Consider the following 17,231-nt stretch of genomic DNA (forward strand, 5'->3'; position numbering starts at 1 on the left):
CATCATTAATGACATTGTGATTGCTATGAAATACTAGAAATAGTATGTTTTGCAATAAGCGCTGGATTAATTATTCCACGAATATCATTCTGTTCGCAATCGTAGTGCTCGGCTGGGTCTACGCTCTCATCGGCGGGAGGATTATCGCCGTAGAACTTCTCACGCGAGACAGCCAAACGCAATGAAGATGTTCCACACGGAAGATACAAAATCCTCTGGAATTACGCACATCAAAGATGTCAGACCAGGCATGAAAAGCCTGAAAATGAAAATAATAGTGTTGCAAGTTAATAACCCGTACAAAACCAAAGACGGAAACGAGGTTCGCTCCTGCAAAGTTGCTGATAAGTCGGGCAGTGTTAATATCTCGATTTGGGGGGACGATGGAAACTACGTACAGCCTGGCGATATCTTACAAATTACTAGAGGATATGGTACATTGTTCAAGAACTGTTTAACATTATATGTTGGCAAAGGCGGCACCTTGATAAAAACTGGAGAATTTTGTTTTACGTTCAATGAGGTTCCGGACTTGAGTGAACCGAACCAAGAATGGATACAGCAGGCAAAGGATAAGGCCGCTCAAGGTCCAGCCGACCCTCGCCTTCAAGGTGGCAGTGCTGCACATGCCGTAAAACCACCTCAAAAACAAAAATCTTGAGACAAGCTGCTGTAGATTTTGTAGTCGGTTTCTTTGCGACTATATGTGAACTGAATTTTGTATTTTGAACATGTCATATTCAATAATGATGAAAATTGTAGTGGCTTTAAATATGACGAGTCGGGCTGGTCAAAATTGAGTAAGTGAGTGATTCGATTCTGAATCGAGTATTATAGGCTTCAAGTTCCAAGTTGAATATCACCGATTATGACCCTGTATGGGATCGGTGTCCTGTGCTCACAGCATTAGTTATTATACTTTTTATTGAATTACTTCAAATTGTAGAATCATCGCTGCTCACCTGTTATATTAAGCAAAACGTACCGAGATTCCAGTTGGGATTATGACGTCGCAGCAATATGAATGGCGTGGAAAGTCCGGATATGTACCATTTACGCGACCACCAAGAATGCAATGCCAGTTCTAAATCACATTAAAGATTATTCGGTATTTTTTCGACCATCCCTATTTCATTGCACTAATCTTGGTATGCTTCAGGTTGATTGCGACTTCACAGAATATCATTTCCACTAATGTGCGTAGCTTTGTAGTGCACTTTTCGTACGCTTTGATACGACTAATCACAATTTACATCCTTCTACATTGGAAAATTGTATCGGAACTGTAATTCTCGTTGATAAATTAGCTTAGTGGGAATGGATGTATAATTTCAGTAGTCAAAATACTCATCTCTTCATACTCAACTCAAATTACAATTAATACTCGGTTCAGATTCGAGTGCTCGAATCATTTTGCCCAGCCCTAATGACGAGCAATACACGGTTTTATTCACGTTACTGCACCGAAGCAAAACTTTTGAAACTGGTTATCTGACATGCATTGCATATTCCAACCTGACGGTGTCCTAGAAAAATGCGCATTATTTTGTCTGTTTAACAATTAGTGAATCTTGTCTTGGTATGTGAGCTAAAATATTGATGAGGTGAATAACGCACTGTAGGGATGAATGTATTATGATTGCTGCTAATTATACTTACTATTGTGTAGGCTACATCCTTGTAGGCTACTTGTTTATATATGCATGCATTTTAGAAATCCGTTGATAGTAATGTGTGGAAATTTTTCGTGTCGCGGACAAGTTGAATGCCGTGTCATTATTCCTTTTCGTACATAAAGGATGGGCTTGTTACCAATGTTCCCTCTAAGCTGTGCAAATGCGCAGTGCTGACTCGGTCTCTGCGCACGGAAAATCTAAGTTGTGCACAAAAAATCCGAAGTGGTGACCTTTTTTTAGTCGTTACACACTGTCGTCCAAGAGTCTGCGCAGTAAGTTGGAGTGTGCGCACACTCATTAAAAATTAGAGGGAACATTGCTTGTTACCGTGTTATTTTCTTTTTTTAGATAAATGGCAAACACGCTGTCCTCTAGAAAATTAGCGACTCGATTTATATCCTATAGCAGGAACACGAAAAGCATCCGAACATTGGCGTGTCAAATACGTAAATTCAGCGGTCAGGAAGACGGGGGTGACCAATATTCCGTTTCCAACGACCGAACGCGATCAGTGATATGGCCGGATGAAAAAATGGGGCCGCTGAACGTGCCTGACTTAAGATTTGCACTGCCAGGGAACACTGGAATACTTGGATCCACAGAAAGCGATAAAAACGAGCCAGAATCTATTGATATCCTGCCCGAAGGAAACCAGCAAAGGCATTTGACTGTTGTGTCTCAACTCATCTCGGAGTCAGACTATCTAGATCCCGAAGATAGGCCTGGTACGGAAATGGCTGATTATATGATCCGCAAATACTTTGAAAATGCAAAAGTCGAGTTGATAATTCAAGACTGCCCGGATATAATATTGAAAGATTTTAAAGCGTTATTTCCAGATCTGTCCAGTTCTGGTAAGCTAACTGTAGTCACCATCACGCACCGTACGAAAAACGACATGTCAGGATGGTCGCAAGAAGTGGAAGAGGAACGTGATGAATTACTAGAGAACTTTATCGACACTGCGAAAGAAGTATGCCACTTATTGAAAGCACATCATTACTGGTGCGACTTTGTCGATCCGTCGTCCGGCCAGCCGCACTTTGGGCCGTACACGAATACAACATTTTACGAAACTGATGAAAGATACAGGCATTTGGGGTTCACTATTGAAGATTTGGGTTGCTGCAAGGTGATTTATCATAAGAAATGGGGCTCGAAGGTGTTTGTCGGGAGCATCTTCACCACCGCTCCCAAGGAGCATCTGGTGATGCGGGACTTGCTGAAGAATAAAGATTAATGTAGCGTTTGAAATTCAAATGATTCATCTACACTTCGTAATACAAGAATGATATGATATTGCATCATACTCATTAAAACGACTCCTCAATATTGATTGTTCATTTCAGATCTTTCCATTTCATTCTTTGAAAAAAGGTAACTCGAACCATTCCATCATCTTTGAGGTATGGTATCTGTTATAGGCCTTTAGTGCCAGTTGTGCATCCTGCTCAGGCTGGACAAAATCGAGTATTAGGCGTTGTGTATCACTCATTTTGAGTTGAAATATTTACCTTTTGTGCTACGGCGCTACCACAAAGAATATATGTCCATTTTACATCACATTGAATATAATTCTGTAATTTTTCGACCATGCCCATTTCATTGCACTTTGTGGCAATGCTATGGTTTGATCATGACTTCTTGCAGCTTTTTAGGCTACAACCTGTTCTGTATTCTATGATACGACAAATTGTATGGTGGCAATGTTACGAGTTGATCAAAATTTCACAGATAGGTAATTTCTACATACGTGTTTCGTATGCTCTGTGATACATCCAATTGAGGTTTCAAGGCTGCCGCAGTGGAATATAGTATCGGAACTATAATTCTTGTAGATAAATCAACTCTTGATCGAGAGCATAACGTCAGTAGCCTACTCAAAATCATATCTCGCCACTGGAATCATATCGCAGTCCTCAATCATTGTGCCTAGCCCTGATCTCCACTAGGTGCAGCAAATTCCGAAACTGGATTCAAAAGTTGGACTATTACTGTTAGCTAAATACAGACTGGACCGTTCTATCCTATTTTCCCATTCTGTATCATGCAGCTCTTTTTTGTCTGTTTCAGACATATCTCTTGCCCATATATTTGATAAGCCTAATAAAGGTCAAGGTCTTGAGTTTCTATTTCTCCATCACACGCCCACCCAAGAATTTCATATTTGACAGAGTTCATTAACCATGTTGTTAGCAGTAAGAACAGAATAAAATTGTAGTTAAATAATTGCCAGCAGCCGTAATGGCATGCTGACTGGAGCACAAAAGAACAACAAGATTGCATGACATGAGCTAAGCTAGAAAGTCCATATTTTTCTCATGGATGTCAGAAAATTCTTATTCAACGAGTAAATTAGTACATGGACACCTGACATACTCATCCTACCTCTTTCTGTTAGACGCCGGATACTTTTCACATGGAACATGCTTAGCTGCATGGTAATTTGACATTTACACTTGTAAAAACTCTACAAAATTTGAGACATCAATATTTGTTACCAGTACAGACGAGCTACGAAGAAGTCAACCCAAGAAATGTCCGGTTCTGATTAGAGCAGATCGGCTTTCCATATTGAAGTGACGTTACTGTTATCCAAATAACATCACCCACTATTTGCAACTCAAGATTAATGGCAAGTAGTGAAAAGTCACAAATTGACACACAATCTCGTTTTAGAAATGATGACAATGTTAAACTAGGACTCTCGCTGACCTGTCAGTTGCATGATCGACCAAACATTCAAATAGGGATTTGTGACTTGCATGCCATGCGACTGACTCTGGCATACAGCAGACCGTATCGTAATCTACAAGCTATATAGTGTAACAACACACCAGCACATGATGAAGGACAAGTTACATGTCCAGACAAGAGGGCTAGAAAAGTGGGATGCTCGATGACAATTCAAGTGAAAGAAGGTCACAGCAGCCTAAACGTACGAATGACGAACTCGTCGAAGAATACCGAGCAGAGATTATTACACTCAAGTTTCTATCACAGTACTATATAATAGAGAGTTCAATGTAAAGAAAATTTCTTGAAAATCGCCCCGATTTTAACAGTAAAGCCAACAACCTCCTCTCCCATTTAGTAACGCGGAAAGCTGTGAAACTCTTTGCGAACCACAGTAAAAGTGTGTTTAAGCAGTAAGAACAGGTAACATTGCGGTCAAAGTCAAGTCATCAATCTTTCGGTTTTCGCTTACTCTCTGTCGAGGGAACGTCACCAGATGGGTAAGTTATCGCGGCGGCACTTCTCCTTGAATGAGGATGGGGTCTGCGGTATGGCTCGTGACGGCCGCTCAGTCTGTGATGTGACACGCCGCGACGGTGACGCCCGGCGGAGGACATTTTCTGGGTCCATTCATGATTGAATGAGTCTGCGTCGTCTGTAATACGCAAGAATTTCAAAAACAAGTAAGAAAAAAGGAATTTTGCTGCAGCAGTAAGTTATGGTCACACAGGAAAGCAAAAGTAGCAATCGTAGTACCAAACTCAAACCTACAACACGATAGCTAGCAAATATCAATCATATCCCATCAAGATACATTTTGCCGGCAGCATTTACATATCGGACTTGCGGATGCTTTTATGTCTTCTTCCTCTTGAATATATTTTCTTATCATTATCATAGTTGGATTAGTACCTTCTTCGATATTGATGTATTCCTGTGTTTCTTCTTCGTCTCCTGTCCTCTGGTTCTTAGACTTCTCAACAACATGGGCTCTTTCATCTAGACGTGAATGGGCAATGCATCGTTTATTCAAAATGTCACCGGCGCAGTTTCATGACTTGGAAATGAAAGAGATTGTTTACCAACTATGAATAGGGAAAACTAACCTTTCAGTTCGAATTTAGATTGACAATAGCATTCTCTTCCGAGACCAGATAACGTAGAAAACTAGTCTGCATGTAAATTGCGAGCTAAGTCGACGCTACAACTTGACTACTTTGTTTCAGAAAAGCAGGGTATCGTTCCATCACTCATAGAGAGGGATGAAAAGTCTTTTGACCAGTTAAAAACAAGTCAATCAAACAGTGAAGCTCCATACAATAAGAAATAAGACCAGAAAAAATATGCACACGACTACTTACTGATGTGATGTCCGATTGCCATTCGCATTTCACCGGTCCCAGAGTCCTTATGTGATCGCTGCGTCTCACGAACCTTGATCGAGAAACATAAAAATTCGAAAATGCAGCAGTTACATCTTGCCACATATTTCGTTAACTAAACACACATTATCAGTTAAGGAAACGCATATATTTACTATGTTCTGATCACGGCAAAACACTACTTTTGAACTACTTGTATGTGCTTTAACATCCAGCAACATCCTTCAACCGCTTTTGGAAGGTCTTATAAAAATATTCCCCTTACCCCATCAGGTCCAACCCGTGATGAAGACGACGATTGAATTACCCTTGGTCCATTGCCGTAATTAGTCATTACCATGGACGAAGACTGGAAGGAGTGAGCCCCGCCGTTGATTGACGGCATAGCGTGCATGCCCTGAGAAATATCACAAATTCAAAACAGAGATTTGAACAGGCCCTCATTTGTTTCAAAGTGACGCACAGTAGGCTAACATAGAGGCTATCTTGGTGCAGAGATGGTCAATGTAGCCACCATCAGTTCAAGTACAAGTAATGCCGTCAATTTCTACTAAAGCCGAAGTATTGATTGGCAAGTAAAAAAGTGAATATTCTAGGGCTATTTTTGCATAAGAAGTAGAAGTAGTCTCAAATCATAACCACTTGAGGAAGTAGTTCAACTACTGACCACTTGTATTGGTGGCATTTTAAATACCATAGGGGCTGTATTTCCCGGTGGTGTCTTCTTTTGCGGAAATCGTGAATAAGATCATCCAAAAACGGCTTTTTGTACTGAAATTCTACGCAGACTAGAGCGGTGCTTTTCAAGCGGGGGTCCGTGAAGCATTTTTAGGGGGTCCGCGAAACCTTCAAATTTGCAAAATGGTTGATAACCTAATTTGCATTTCTTTAAATTAGAGAAATCACAAGGCAGTTTTGCTCCATAACCGCCAAAACTTCGGGACCCACATAAACAGAATGGCAATCTGAGATGAAGTATTCTACAGTGCAAGCTCATTTTGATTGCCAATAGCCCAAACATATTGCTGTTTCGAGATGTTTTGTTGGGGTTTTGTAAAAATGTTTGTAAAAATATTTTTTCTTCTGTGATATCGGCTGCATAACCGCTATTCCAGAATAACTTCAAGAAAAGCTGCTAGAGAAAAATGACTAGGCTGGACGGTACATGTTCATTAAAAATTCTAGTGTCATACATGTCGTGACTTGCGATCATACCCGAGGATGGCCTTGTAAGCGTTACGTGTTATTACTACATTCGCCACCATCTTTGGAAATGAATTTTAGGCACTCGATCATATCAAATCGACGTGGATTTTCAAGACTTGACCGCGTAGTTCAAGAAATGCAGCTACTGGTACAAAATTCGTTTTGAAACAATAAAAGTTTTCCCAAATTTCTACTTAATAGTATGATGCTATTTTTAAAAAAGTCCTTTTATTGCTGTTTATCACTACACTAGTAAAATATAATTGCACAAGACAGATGACAGCTGCACGATAATTGAGCTAAAATTGTGCTAAAACTTGAGGGTTCGTGACGGCGAAAGGGCCCGCGAAGACAAAAAAGGTTGAGAACCACTGGACTAGATGATGAAATAGTAGGACAAGACTGTTCAGAAAGAATACCCTGTGTCGATGCACATACATCATGAGTTTTTTTCATGTAAACGCGGGCAGAGGTGGTCAGTAACGAAGTACTTTTACTTTTAAAAGTACTCCAAGTAGGTTTTGCCTACTTGCACTTCTTCCTGAAGTAGTTATAACTTCTGACTACTTCCACTTTAGTTTTCACATTCTTAGGCAAAACTAGGTCCAGAATACTTTGGTTGAAAATTGCTACTTCTATTCGTCTAGTCATTTACGATTTTACTTATATTTCTAGTTGAGTACCAACAATGACTACTTTGACGCCTACCATCATGCTCTGCTGCATACTTCTCATCATTTGACTCATCCCGCTCATTTCTCCCATCATGCCGTCGAATGGTGACATGCTCTGCGAAGAAAAAAAACATATGTCATACGGTGTCTTGGATCAACATCTTTTCATGACATGAAAAATATCAGTTCAATCCATTCCATCGTGCCAAAGCAAGATATAGATTAGGGCTGGCTGGGTGCAGTGATTGGAACACTCAATATCTAGTTAAATATTGATAGCACCGGGGAAGTAGATTAAAAACAGTCCCTGAAAGTATTCTGTGTGAACGTGTTAAGAAACATATTTTATGTAAGCTTTACTTCAAGATAAGGGATGGATCTTACATGCAGGAACACTCAATTTTTTCAATGATGTATTTCTGAATACAATTCCTTAATGTCACAAACCTCCAACAAAAACCTTTTTCTTTAACCTGGTCTTAAGATTAATTTGAAACCTGCCCTCAGTTGAATATCTATAATACTAAGATCCTCACTACATAAATATTATACAAGATCGCTATTACATAAATACATTACCTGTCGTACTTGTAGCTGTCGAGTTGACGGTATTCCGCTTTCAAGTTGTAGCATTCTTTGTGGCCGATGCATCATAAATGGGTCACTATACATTGGAGCCAATGAATTTCTCATTATTCTGTCCATTTGGTCGAATGGATCCCTGTAAAAGTGTTAACTTTATCATTTGAAGTCAAATTTCAAACTGTAAACAACCTACACACAACCAAACATACTTGATCATGTCATATAAGCTAGATACTGAGCATTAAGAGTGCAAGTTTATATTTTTAGCTGTGTAAAATAATTATTAGGCAGTTTACTCACATGGAAAACAGGTCACTGCCAAACATTGATGGAAACATTTCCCAAGTTGTGATGAATGGACAAGATGAACAGGAAGATATGATGCTTGCTACAGTATTCGCCTATTTGGCAATAACTATCAATTCTTCTTTACAAATAACTAGATATAAGCTTGAAAGAAATTGACAAGAAATTGAAATAACACATGCGGACACCGCACCTGTCAAAATATAGTTACCGAGTGCTAGCCAGGCCAGTACAAGTAAATGTTGGAACGAGTCATGACTTGACGCCTGCTTTTATTTTTGAATGGGGTGGCGGCAGGCTCGTAGCCAGGGGGTTTCGAAACCCCCTCTTTTTGAAATGACCATTCTGATGCTAATATTCAGTTGCAATTCAACTATAGTAATATCAGTGCTACGCACGGCCGCGACCAATTAGCGAGATTCGCTTGTGCATGCATAACATAGGGTTGCCATATTTTTGTGAAGCAAAATTCCGGACACTCTTTAGCGCCCACTAGCGGATTTCAAAATGAGGCGTAACTCATTGACCATCAATATGACGTCACACTAGCAAAGCATTGCCCATCGACTGTGTACACCAGTGGTTCTCAACCGGTGTGCCGCGGCACACTAGTGTGCCAATTGGACTGATCAGGTGTGCCGCGAGCAAATGTGGTAAAATAGGTCGGAGTATAACAAAAATCCAAATTTTGAGTGTGTCATTGTCGGTTTTTCTATTGAATATACCATATCAAGACACGCTACGTGGGAGGTGACTAGATAGAGCAGTGGTATATTCCACGGCTGCAACACCAATGGGTTGCGGGTTCGAGTCCGACCGATATCGACTATAGAATTCCTACCTAAGTGTTGGAGGTATATTTAGCTAGGCTCTTCGCCATCTCATCCGCGTAAGAGGTGTCTTACAAAAAGCCTAGAAGTGGGCCGTGCGTCGGCAGATACGGAATCATAAATGCACAAAATCGGCCTGGTGTGAATGACCGTTGTAGTCGACAAACACCATGAATACCCCAAACACACAAACGCGCGATGTAGGCTATAATCTGACGCAGTGAACAGATACAAGGATGTCGAGACGACCATAGTTACGGTATCTGAATCAGGCATCCCCATTAGATTTGGTCTTTCTCTGGCTTTTTATAGTAAAGACGCTCTGAGCGTTGGAGAATCTCATAAATCTGCGACGCTTCGTAACTTGTCGTAACTGTCATGAATAAAACTGGGGTCTCCACCGTCAATGGCTGTGATACGCTAGTTTGCCCACATATTCTAGCATTTAGGACGGTGGTAGATAACTAAACTCGAGAAATTGGACCGTGATGTTGAGGTGTGGCCGAAGGTGTTCACCTTTTACTTGTCACCCCATCAGAACCGGAGGCAGAACAGGGACATGACGCAGGTTGATGAACTTTTCTGTTTCTGTTTGTAGTCGTATTTCTTGCCATGCCTTCGTCGTCGATGATCATTTTTCACCATGCCGATATTACTTATTTTGATTCCTGAGATGCCAACTAGAAGCACGGACCACTTTTTGTAAGACACTGCTTTTGCGGATCGGAGGACGAGTAGAAGCCTATATAAACCTCTTAACACCTAGGAAGGCATTCCCACCATCGAGAAATGAACTCATTGTAAGTGATGTTCACGTTTACAAATTAGAATTGCCAGCATAGCCATTCACATTGCGATTGTTAGGTAGCGTGCCAGCACTGCAGGTAGAATGTAGGCTCAGGACGCAACGTAATGTTGCAGGGGACAAGTTTGAGAATTGAGAAGTGTGCCGCAGAGTGACACACAAGTGAAGCTCCGGCGGGTATTTCGGAGTGAAAAACGGTGATTTTAGCTCTGAGCGAAAAGATGACCTTTTTTTTTTTAGTCAACCGATCAATTCACCGGTTTTTGAGAATTCTACTCCGGTTTTGCATCTTGCAAATTTCTGAAAAAGTGTCCTCTTTTTCAATTTCCAAAATGTGGTTGGCCCCGGTCGTGTTGCATATTTTAAGTTTGTACTCTGGGGATTGGCAGTCGCACTGCGTGGCTTCATCTTCATTAGTAACATTGTTGTAAACACACCTTCACAACGATCTGCTCATGGGAAAGGCAGCAGCAATGGCATGTAAATTGCCTGTAGTATGTTTTTTTTTATTAAATTGTAATTGGTAAGTGCAGTAGACTTAGAGATTATAAGTTTTCATCTCTCCTCGTGGTTTAAAGTTTCCGGAGCCGGAATCGGTATATTAAAAATTTCTGGAGTCGGAGTTGGGTGGTAAATTCAACCGACGCATCCCTGGTTCAAACCCTCTCTTTGAAACATAATTCCTTAACTAATGTCTTGAACAGCTCCACATTTTTGAAGTTGTATACTTATGCCATAATGGTGTAATTAAATACTTTACTTTTCAAAAACATGCTGTATGAGCCTACGATTATCACCCGATATAGCCGACGTCCATATGTACGCCATATACCAGTGGTCGGGAACCTTTTTCGTCTGAGAGAGCCATGTTAACCCTATATTTTCCATACTAACTTCCAAAGAGCCATACAGGACACTCGATTGTTACGTCACACTAGAAAATTCATGACGTTATGGTACTACTAATTTGAACTCACTATATGAGATTCGTCGTGGGCGCCATATAAACTCGTAGGCTACTAATCATCCTGTGATAGCGCAATTAATCGTAAATAGCTCAGAATTTCTAATAACTGATATTAATCTAATATAGCATAACTATATCACTGATTCCGAAATTCTAAATATTGATCGACTTCTTTTTCCGGCGATAAAACAAACGTTGCACTGTACGCCTACATTTTAACGGCAGTATTAGAACGCTACTTATCGACTGGTTCTATCTATACCAACCAATACCGAGATAACCATTACCGAGAATAGACTCTACCGTGAATAGTTAGTCAGTCAGGTTTATTAATATTTTCATCGTTTCAAAACATCACAAGACTGCGATACAATGAAAAGATAGGAGGGTGTCGAAACAACTTGGAGTAGCCATTAAGATCAGACACCGAGAATGGCCAATGCCAAGAATCTAGCCTACTGAGACGGACGTTGTCGAGTAATTTATATCTTAGAATCGACACCGAATTGGCCACGTCGCGATGTAGCCTACATTAAAAACACGGCATGTACAATGCAGACACGGGGTGATTACTTCATGAATGTAATCGATTGCGATTACGATTACGATTACATTGGAAAAGTAATCACGATTACTCACGATTACATCACTATTATTACACCGAAATTGTGTTTTTTAAGTTGTAAAATTATGACATAGTTGTGTAAATACTTTCCAAAAAACATTTTGTATGAGCCTACGGACAATTACTACCCGATTTAGCCGACGTACATCGATATGGTATGGTTGGAACCCTCAAAATAGTCTGTTCAACAGTTGTACTATAGATATTTCGTCAAAGGAACTATATTTACCCTACATATTTTCAATTGTCAATGTCAATCCACTATGACGTCCCAAATGAATATTCGTGACGTCATGGCTTAAAAAAAACATGTTTTAAACAAGGGCCTTGTTTCATACGTGTTTGCTTTAAATTGCTTTTTGCTTGAATTGCAACCCCAATTTATAGTAATTTTAGGCATTTAGGTTCCAGTCAATATCGTGCCACGACACACCAAAAGACATATGCAGTTTCGACCAACACGCGACTTAACGAAGTGTGCTACTAAAGAAAGAACTAGGCCGAAACTTAGGGTATGTGTCCATTGTCAATAGCCGCGCTGGGTGGGCGTGACTAATAGTCCGATCCGTTTGTCGTCTGTCGACTCCGTTTGGGCTGGGGGACGAATTGCTGTTTTGGTACTGATTCTAGCTACAACCCACGCTAACATGGTATATAAGCCCATGGCTATGGCGGCGGGGCCCAATGTTGAGTAAGAATTGTGAAATAACGATTGGCGCCCGTTTCAAGTAGAGTCATATGAGAATAACAGTGTTGGGATGACTCGAGTCATGACTTGACTCGAGTCTGACTCGAGTTAACTTTTTCGAATGACTTGACTTGACTCGAGTCACTTTGCAAAAATGACTTGACTTGACTTGGCTCGGCGCTTCAAATATGTGGATTGACTCGTGACTCGGAGCAAAATTTACGAGTCAATTTCAAGTCATCAAGTAAACGGTGTCGACTAAATCAATGAATTTGTGTATGTTTGGATTATTCACGATATGCCGCTGTAACTTGTGAGAGCAAACAGTCATTCACTGATTGTACGTTTCAATGATCCCACATTGTTACATCATAACACTAACCGCAAACGAAATGATAACAGCTTGTCGTAGTACCAGATTAATTTAATAGCAACGTATCGCTGTTTATTGGACGGTTCTGTCCTAACATTGCACGGCGCTCACCTTTACCAACTGGTACGATTTAAATCGAACAAATATATTTTATGCATGTATATCCTCACAGATGTGCATAGATGACTATAGTGTATTGTACAATATCAATTTCTTTCATCTTCACGAGGCTACGTATTCGATCCTTTTCAACTCCAATTCGCTTCTACCAGTCGGAATTTCATTACATTGCATGACAATTCCAGTAAAATTTGAAAATAATTTATTGTTTTTTTTATAATACGGTAAATTCTAAATTTTCCAACTCGGATAGCTTCACTTTTACTAGTAGGAATTGGGTAAAATTTGGTGTGCGACGTTTTTTTAGCAAACCCAACAATTTCAGCTAATAGCCGCGAAAATCTGAAAAAAAGTTATGTTTCAACAACCCTACTTTACAAACATTGTGCGTTGATATTGATTCTTGAAAGTTTCAAAAAAGGTTTGAAATCTGTAAAATTAGGTGTGAAATATTCACTGGTACGCAAGTTGAAAGGGTTGGGAACCACTGAAGTGCAGGGTAATACTTGAAAAGTAGTGATCGCAACACATAAAAATACTGTACCCAGATCAATTTGGAAAACGAAATTGCTGTATCTCCACTCCGGATGAAATCCAGATATGATAATCATCACTGTTTTGCCGTTAACATCCACAGCGTGAGCTGTGTGTCCAAATAATGGAGGTGGTGTTCCAGATAAAGTAATTTCTTGCCAGCTTCGGGTCGTAGCGTTGAATTTCCGAAATTCGTTTGTGACCGTGAAATTGGTCGACTTGAGTCCGCCGTACATCAAGAAAGAATCCTATAGTATGCAATGAATATGATTTCATATAAATTCATTTACGAGTCGATATTTCAAGTAAAAATGCAAGATTCTAATGAAGTACTGATTAGCGCTGGATTTCAACCAGTGGAAGCAAAGTTATTACAGTAAAAAATTTTGGATTTATTTAATAAAAATAGATGAAAATTTTTCTCAAATTTCACTGGATTCGCCATGGAATTGTTAAGTTGACTGAAAAACCAACGCTTCTACTGGTTGGAATTGACCCAAATTTGCTGTGCATCGTTTTTTCAATCAACGTTACAGTTTCATAGGGTACTTTGCCAGTAAAATTCGAAAATTGTTTTATTTATTTATATAAAATAAATCCCAGAATTTTCTGCTACAATAACTCCGCTTCCACTGGTAGTATTGGAGTCAGTGTTCTGCGTTCCTGGTCATTGGATATAGGGTCTAAGTTAGGACACTAGAGAAATAGGCCTATCGACATTGAACAGGATTATGACTATAGGATAGGAGGTGGGCCACAAAACATTTTCAAACCCGCCAAAAGAAGGCTGAGAAACACTGGTATAGGGTATTGCACCATATCATTTTAAAACTTTCTGAGGTTTCGTATGTTATCCTGTGTTTTGGCTGTAGTTTAGCAGTTTACGTATACGTGAGCGATACAGCGCCCATTTGCACGTATAATCAACTCTTAATTTGTTCCTCGATTCAGAATAAATGGAGACTCCATCTGTATTGAAAATAGTTAGCAAATGCGATGACTTTGAATCATGTCTCGTACTTCGAAAATTCAACTTGACTTGATTAGTGACTAGACTCGAGTCCCTTCAAAAATGGAGTGACTTTACTTGACTCGAGTCAAAATGTGCAATACCTAAAGCCTGGAAGTGGGCGGTGTTACAAATAAAGAATATTGACTTGATGTAAAATGACCAATGTAGTCGAAACATCATGAATATCAAACAAACAAACCAAAGGAGTGGTTAATGCAGCGAATTAAATATTGCGAATACATGGTAATAATGTTCTGTCGCCCGTCGCGTCTGTCGTAAGGCGCCGAGTTACGGGGTGGCGAGGTGGCGCAGCCACCCCGTGACACATTTATGGGGTGGCGGCCACCCCGTACAATTAGACTAAACGCCCGCCGTCTGCGATTTTAAATCACCAGCGATGTCAATTAGCCAGTCCGTGATAGCACGTAAATGCCAACTATTTAGCATTAACCGATACGCGCGCGAATAATTGAATGAGCAGCTTCGTCGGCGATGACGAACTAGTGCTTAAACGCCCCAATAAGTTGTAATCCGTGATCAGACAATCGTAGCAACCTCGTTTACGACGTCGATTTCGACACGCTTGTGCTGAGAAACACCATCTTCTTTCTCGACCAGAGAAGCGAATTCACGTTCTCTTCTCCTAATTAAATTGTATTTGCGCCCATATTCGTTTACAAAATAATTCTCGAGTTAGTTCCGTGATAGTCTCTGTAATTGGAGGCTTGGAGCGCGAAATAGGACAGTGCGTTTGTGTATGACTACGAATTGAAAGTCATTCCTGCGCAAAGTGCGCATATTCATTACTTTAACAAAGCTTTGCCAATCCAACTTTTATCGGAAAATGCAACAATGCAGCTCAAACGTCGTTATAATGAGCAAGCAATTGTCGCGATGTCAGACTTGGAAGTTCCAAGTTGGAACCCCATTATGCTGTACGCAAGTTGATGAATTACTGATTAGATGCGCGCTTTCTCGTTTGCTATCATCTGTAGGCTACTGATTCTTGTTTGCTTCATACACTCGTATTCCCTAGGTGTCACTTATTGTCAGTGTTTGATTTGTTATCAATACTGCACATTGTGCAGTGCACAGCGTTGATAAGGTCGCGCCATGCGCCCATATTGCTCTTACTGCAATAACACGTGGATGATTAAAAGCGGGGTCCCGGGCTGATATTAACTAGCGTGTTGTCGGCATTAAAATCCCAGGTGCATAGCCAGGGAGCTTGTCATTTAGAACTAGAAATCCCGTCCTTTTAAACTGCCATTTCACTAATTCGTATTATCGATGTTGCGTACTGCAAATTAGCGAGAATCATTTGTATGCGAAATGGGTCATCGGTATTCCATGTGCACTATCGGCGGTGGTTTGATTTAGCGCGTCCGTATGTAGGCTTGCTACCGTCCGCAGATACACTTTCGCCAAATAGTAACAATTTCGGAGTGTAATATTGTTTGTCTTTATGTATCTTTTTGATTAAAACTTATGCCCGCGTCTGAACAAATTGTGCTTGTTGCCATTGTCGAATCTGTGTATTTAGGTATAACTAGCACACCCTGTAATTGTAATTATTGCAGGTTTGCGGCATGTCTGCAATTTCTTAATCAGCGCAACCTTGCCGGCCGTTTGTACAGTCCAATAAAATTGATCACTACTCAGTATTTCGCACAGCGTATTGAGGCTGATTTCAGCAAACTAACGATCCTTATTAAATGTGCAAATTTGACCTCATCGTTAGAAACGTAAATTCGAAACACTATCGTGATTTGACGACCAAATATACGGTCACCTTCTACAAATTAAGGTGCATTATTCGCATTGATGAGGGCCGCAAACTGCGTTTGAAGTATTTTGTGAATCATTTTTGTGACAAATATTCTCGGAGTGCAAAGTTGAACAGTGTTTAATTGTGTGTGCCTGCTAGTTGGAATTTATTCCAGTGCCCATAATATTAATCCAATTATGCTTTGCGAACGTAAATCGGGAAATGCAGCAATGCAGTCAAAATCGATGTTTTAAATAGCAACCAATTGTCGCGATGCGAGCTAGTCAATACTAATTAAAAATCCTTTGTGTTGGCGGTAAGGGATAATTAAAATTACTGATTGGCCACGCGCGTTTGTAATCATAATTCTTGTCTGTCTTTCGTGTTCTAAAATTCTCGCGCCGTGTTACTGCTCAGTGCTCAGTCCAGCGACGAATGCCGAGCGCGCGGCAATCAATGACACAATTTCGCAATCGTCGTGAGACGAATCTCGCTAATTGTTCGCGACCCGCGTAACACTGATAATACGACTTGTTGAATTGCAACTGAATATTTGCGTCAGAATGGTCATTTCAAAAGGACGGGGTTTTGCGTTTCAAAAGGAGGGGGTTTCGACACCCCCCTGGCTACGCGCCTGCCGCCACCCCATGCCAAAATAAAAGTCAGCGCTTATAGAGTCGGTGTCCTGTGCTCACACTATATTCTATTTTTTAATTATTTTTTTATTAAATTACTTTAACTTGGAAAATCATCGCTGGTCACCTGGTATATCAGGCAAAAAGGCCAGTTGCTACAATGTCGTCCGCTATGCATAGAAAGTTTACAATCGCTGCCCTATTGATAGGAATAGTTGTTGCCTGTTTTGTGATGGTCGTGGAAAATTCCATGACACCAAAACCCTATATAGTTTGTTAGAAAGTCGTTTCCTTGTTTGCGTCAAACCA

General features: G+C 40.3%; 4 protein-coding genes across 4 annotated transcripts in view; 2 read left to right on the forward strand and 2 right to left on the reverse strand.

Annotated features, from left to right (window-relative positions):
* Positions 1–17,231, reverse strand: part of LOC145455688 (putative dimethyladenosine transferase) — a 72,315-nt gene that overhangs the window by 6,048 nt on the left and 49,036 nt on the right. The window lies entirely within an intron of this gene.
* Positions 182–661, forward strand: LOC145455976 (SOSS complex subunit B1-like). Its single transcript, XM_080334004.1, has one exon. It carries the CDS (start codon positions 182–184, stop codon positions 659–661), a length of 480 nt encoding a protein of 159 aa, XP_080190130.1.
* LOC145455507 (methylmalonic aciduria and homocystinuria type D homolog, mitochondrial-like) lies at positions 2,026–2,995 on the forward strand. Its single transcript, XM_080333488.1, has one exon. It carries the CDS (start codon positions 2,029–2,031, stop codon positions 2,914–2,916), a length of 888 nt encoding a protein of 295 aa, XP_080189614.1. The 5' UTR covers positions 2,026–2,028; the 3' UTR covers positions 2,917–2,995.
* On the reverse strand, positions 4,755–8,718 carry LOC145455508 (myeloid leukemia factor 2-like). The gene is made up of 7 exons (XM_080333489.1): positions 8,560–8,718; positions 8,254–8,395; positions 7,709–7,789; positions 6,060–6,191; positions 5,774–5,846; positions 5,325–5,411; positions 4,755–5,067 (listed from the first exon to the last, which is right to left on the reverse strand). The coding sequence occupies exons 1-7, from the start codon at positions 8,595–8,597 to the stop codon at positions 4,862–4,864; spliced, it is 759 nt and encodes a 252-aa protein (XP_080189615.1). The 5' UTR covers positions 8,598–8,718; the 3' UTR covers positions 4,755–4,861.

Source organism: Botryllus schlosseri, chromosome 14 (assembly GCF_051294905.1).
Source record: "Botryllus schlosseri isolate E-star chromosome 14, Bs_hap1, whole genome shotgun sequence".
NCBI lineage: Eukaryota > Metazoa > Chordata > Ascidiacea > Stolidobranchia > Styelidae > Botryllus > Botryllus schlosseri.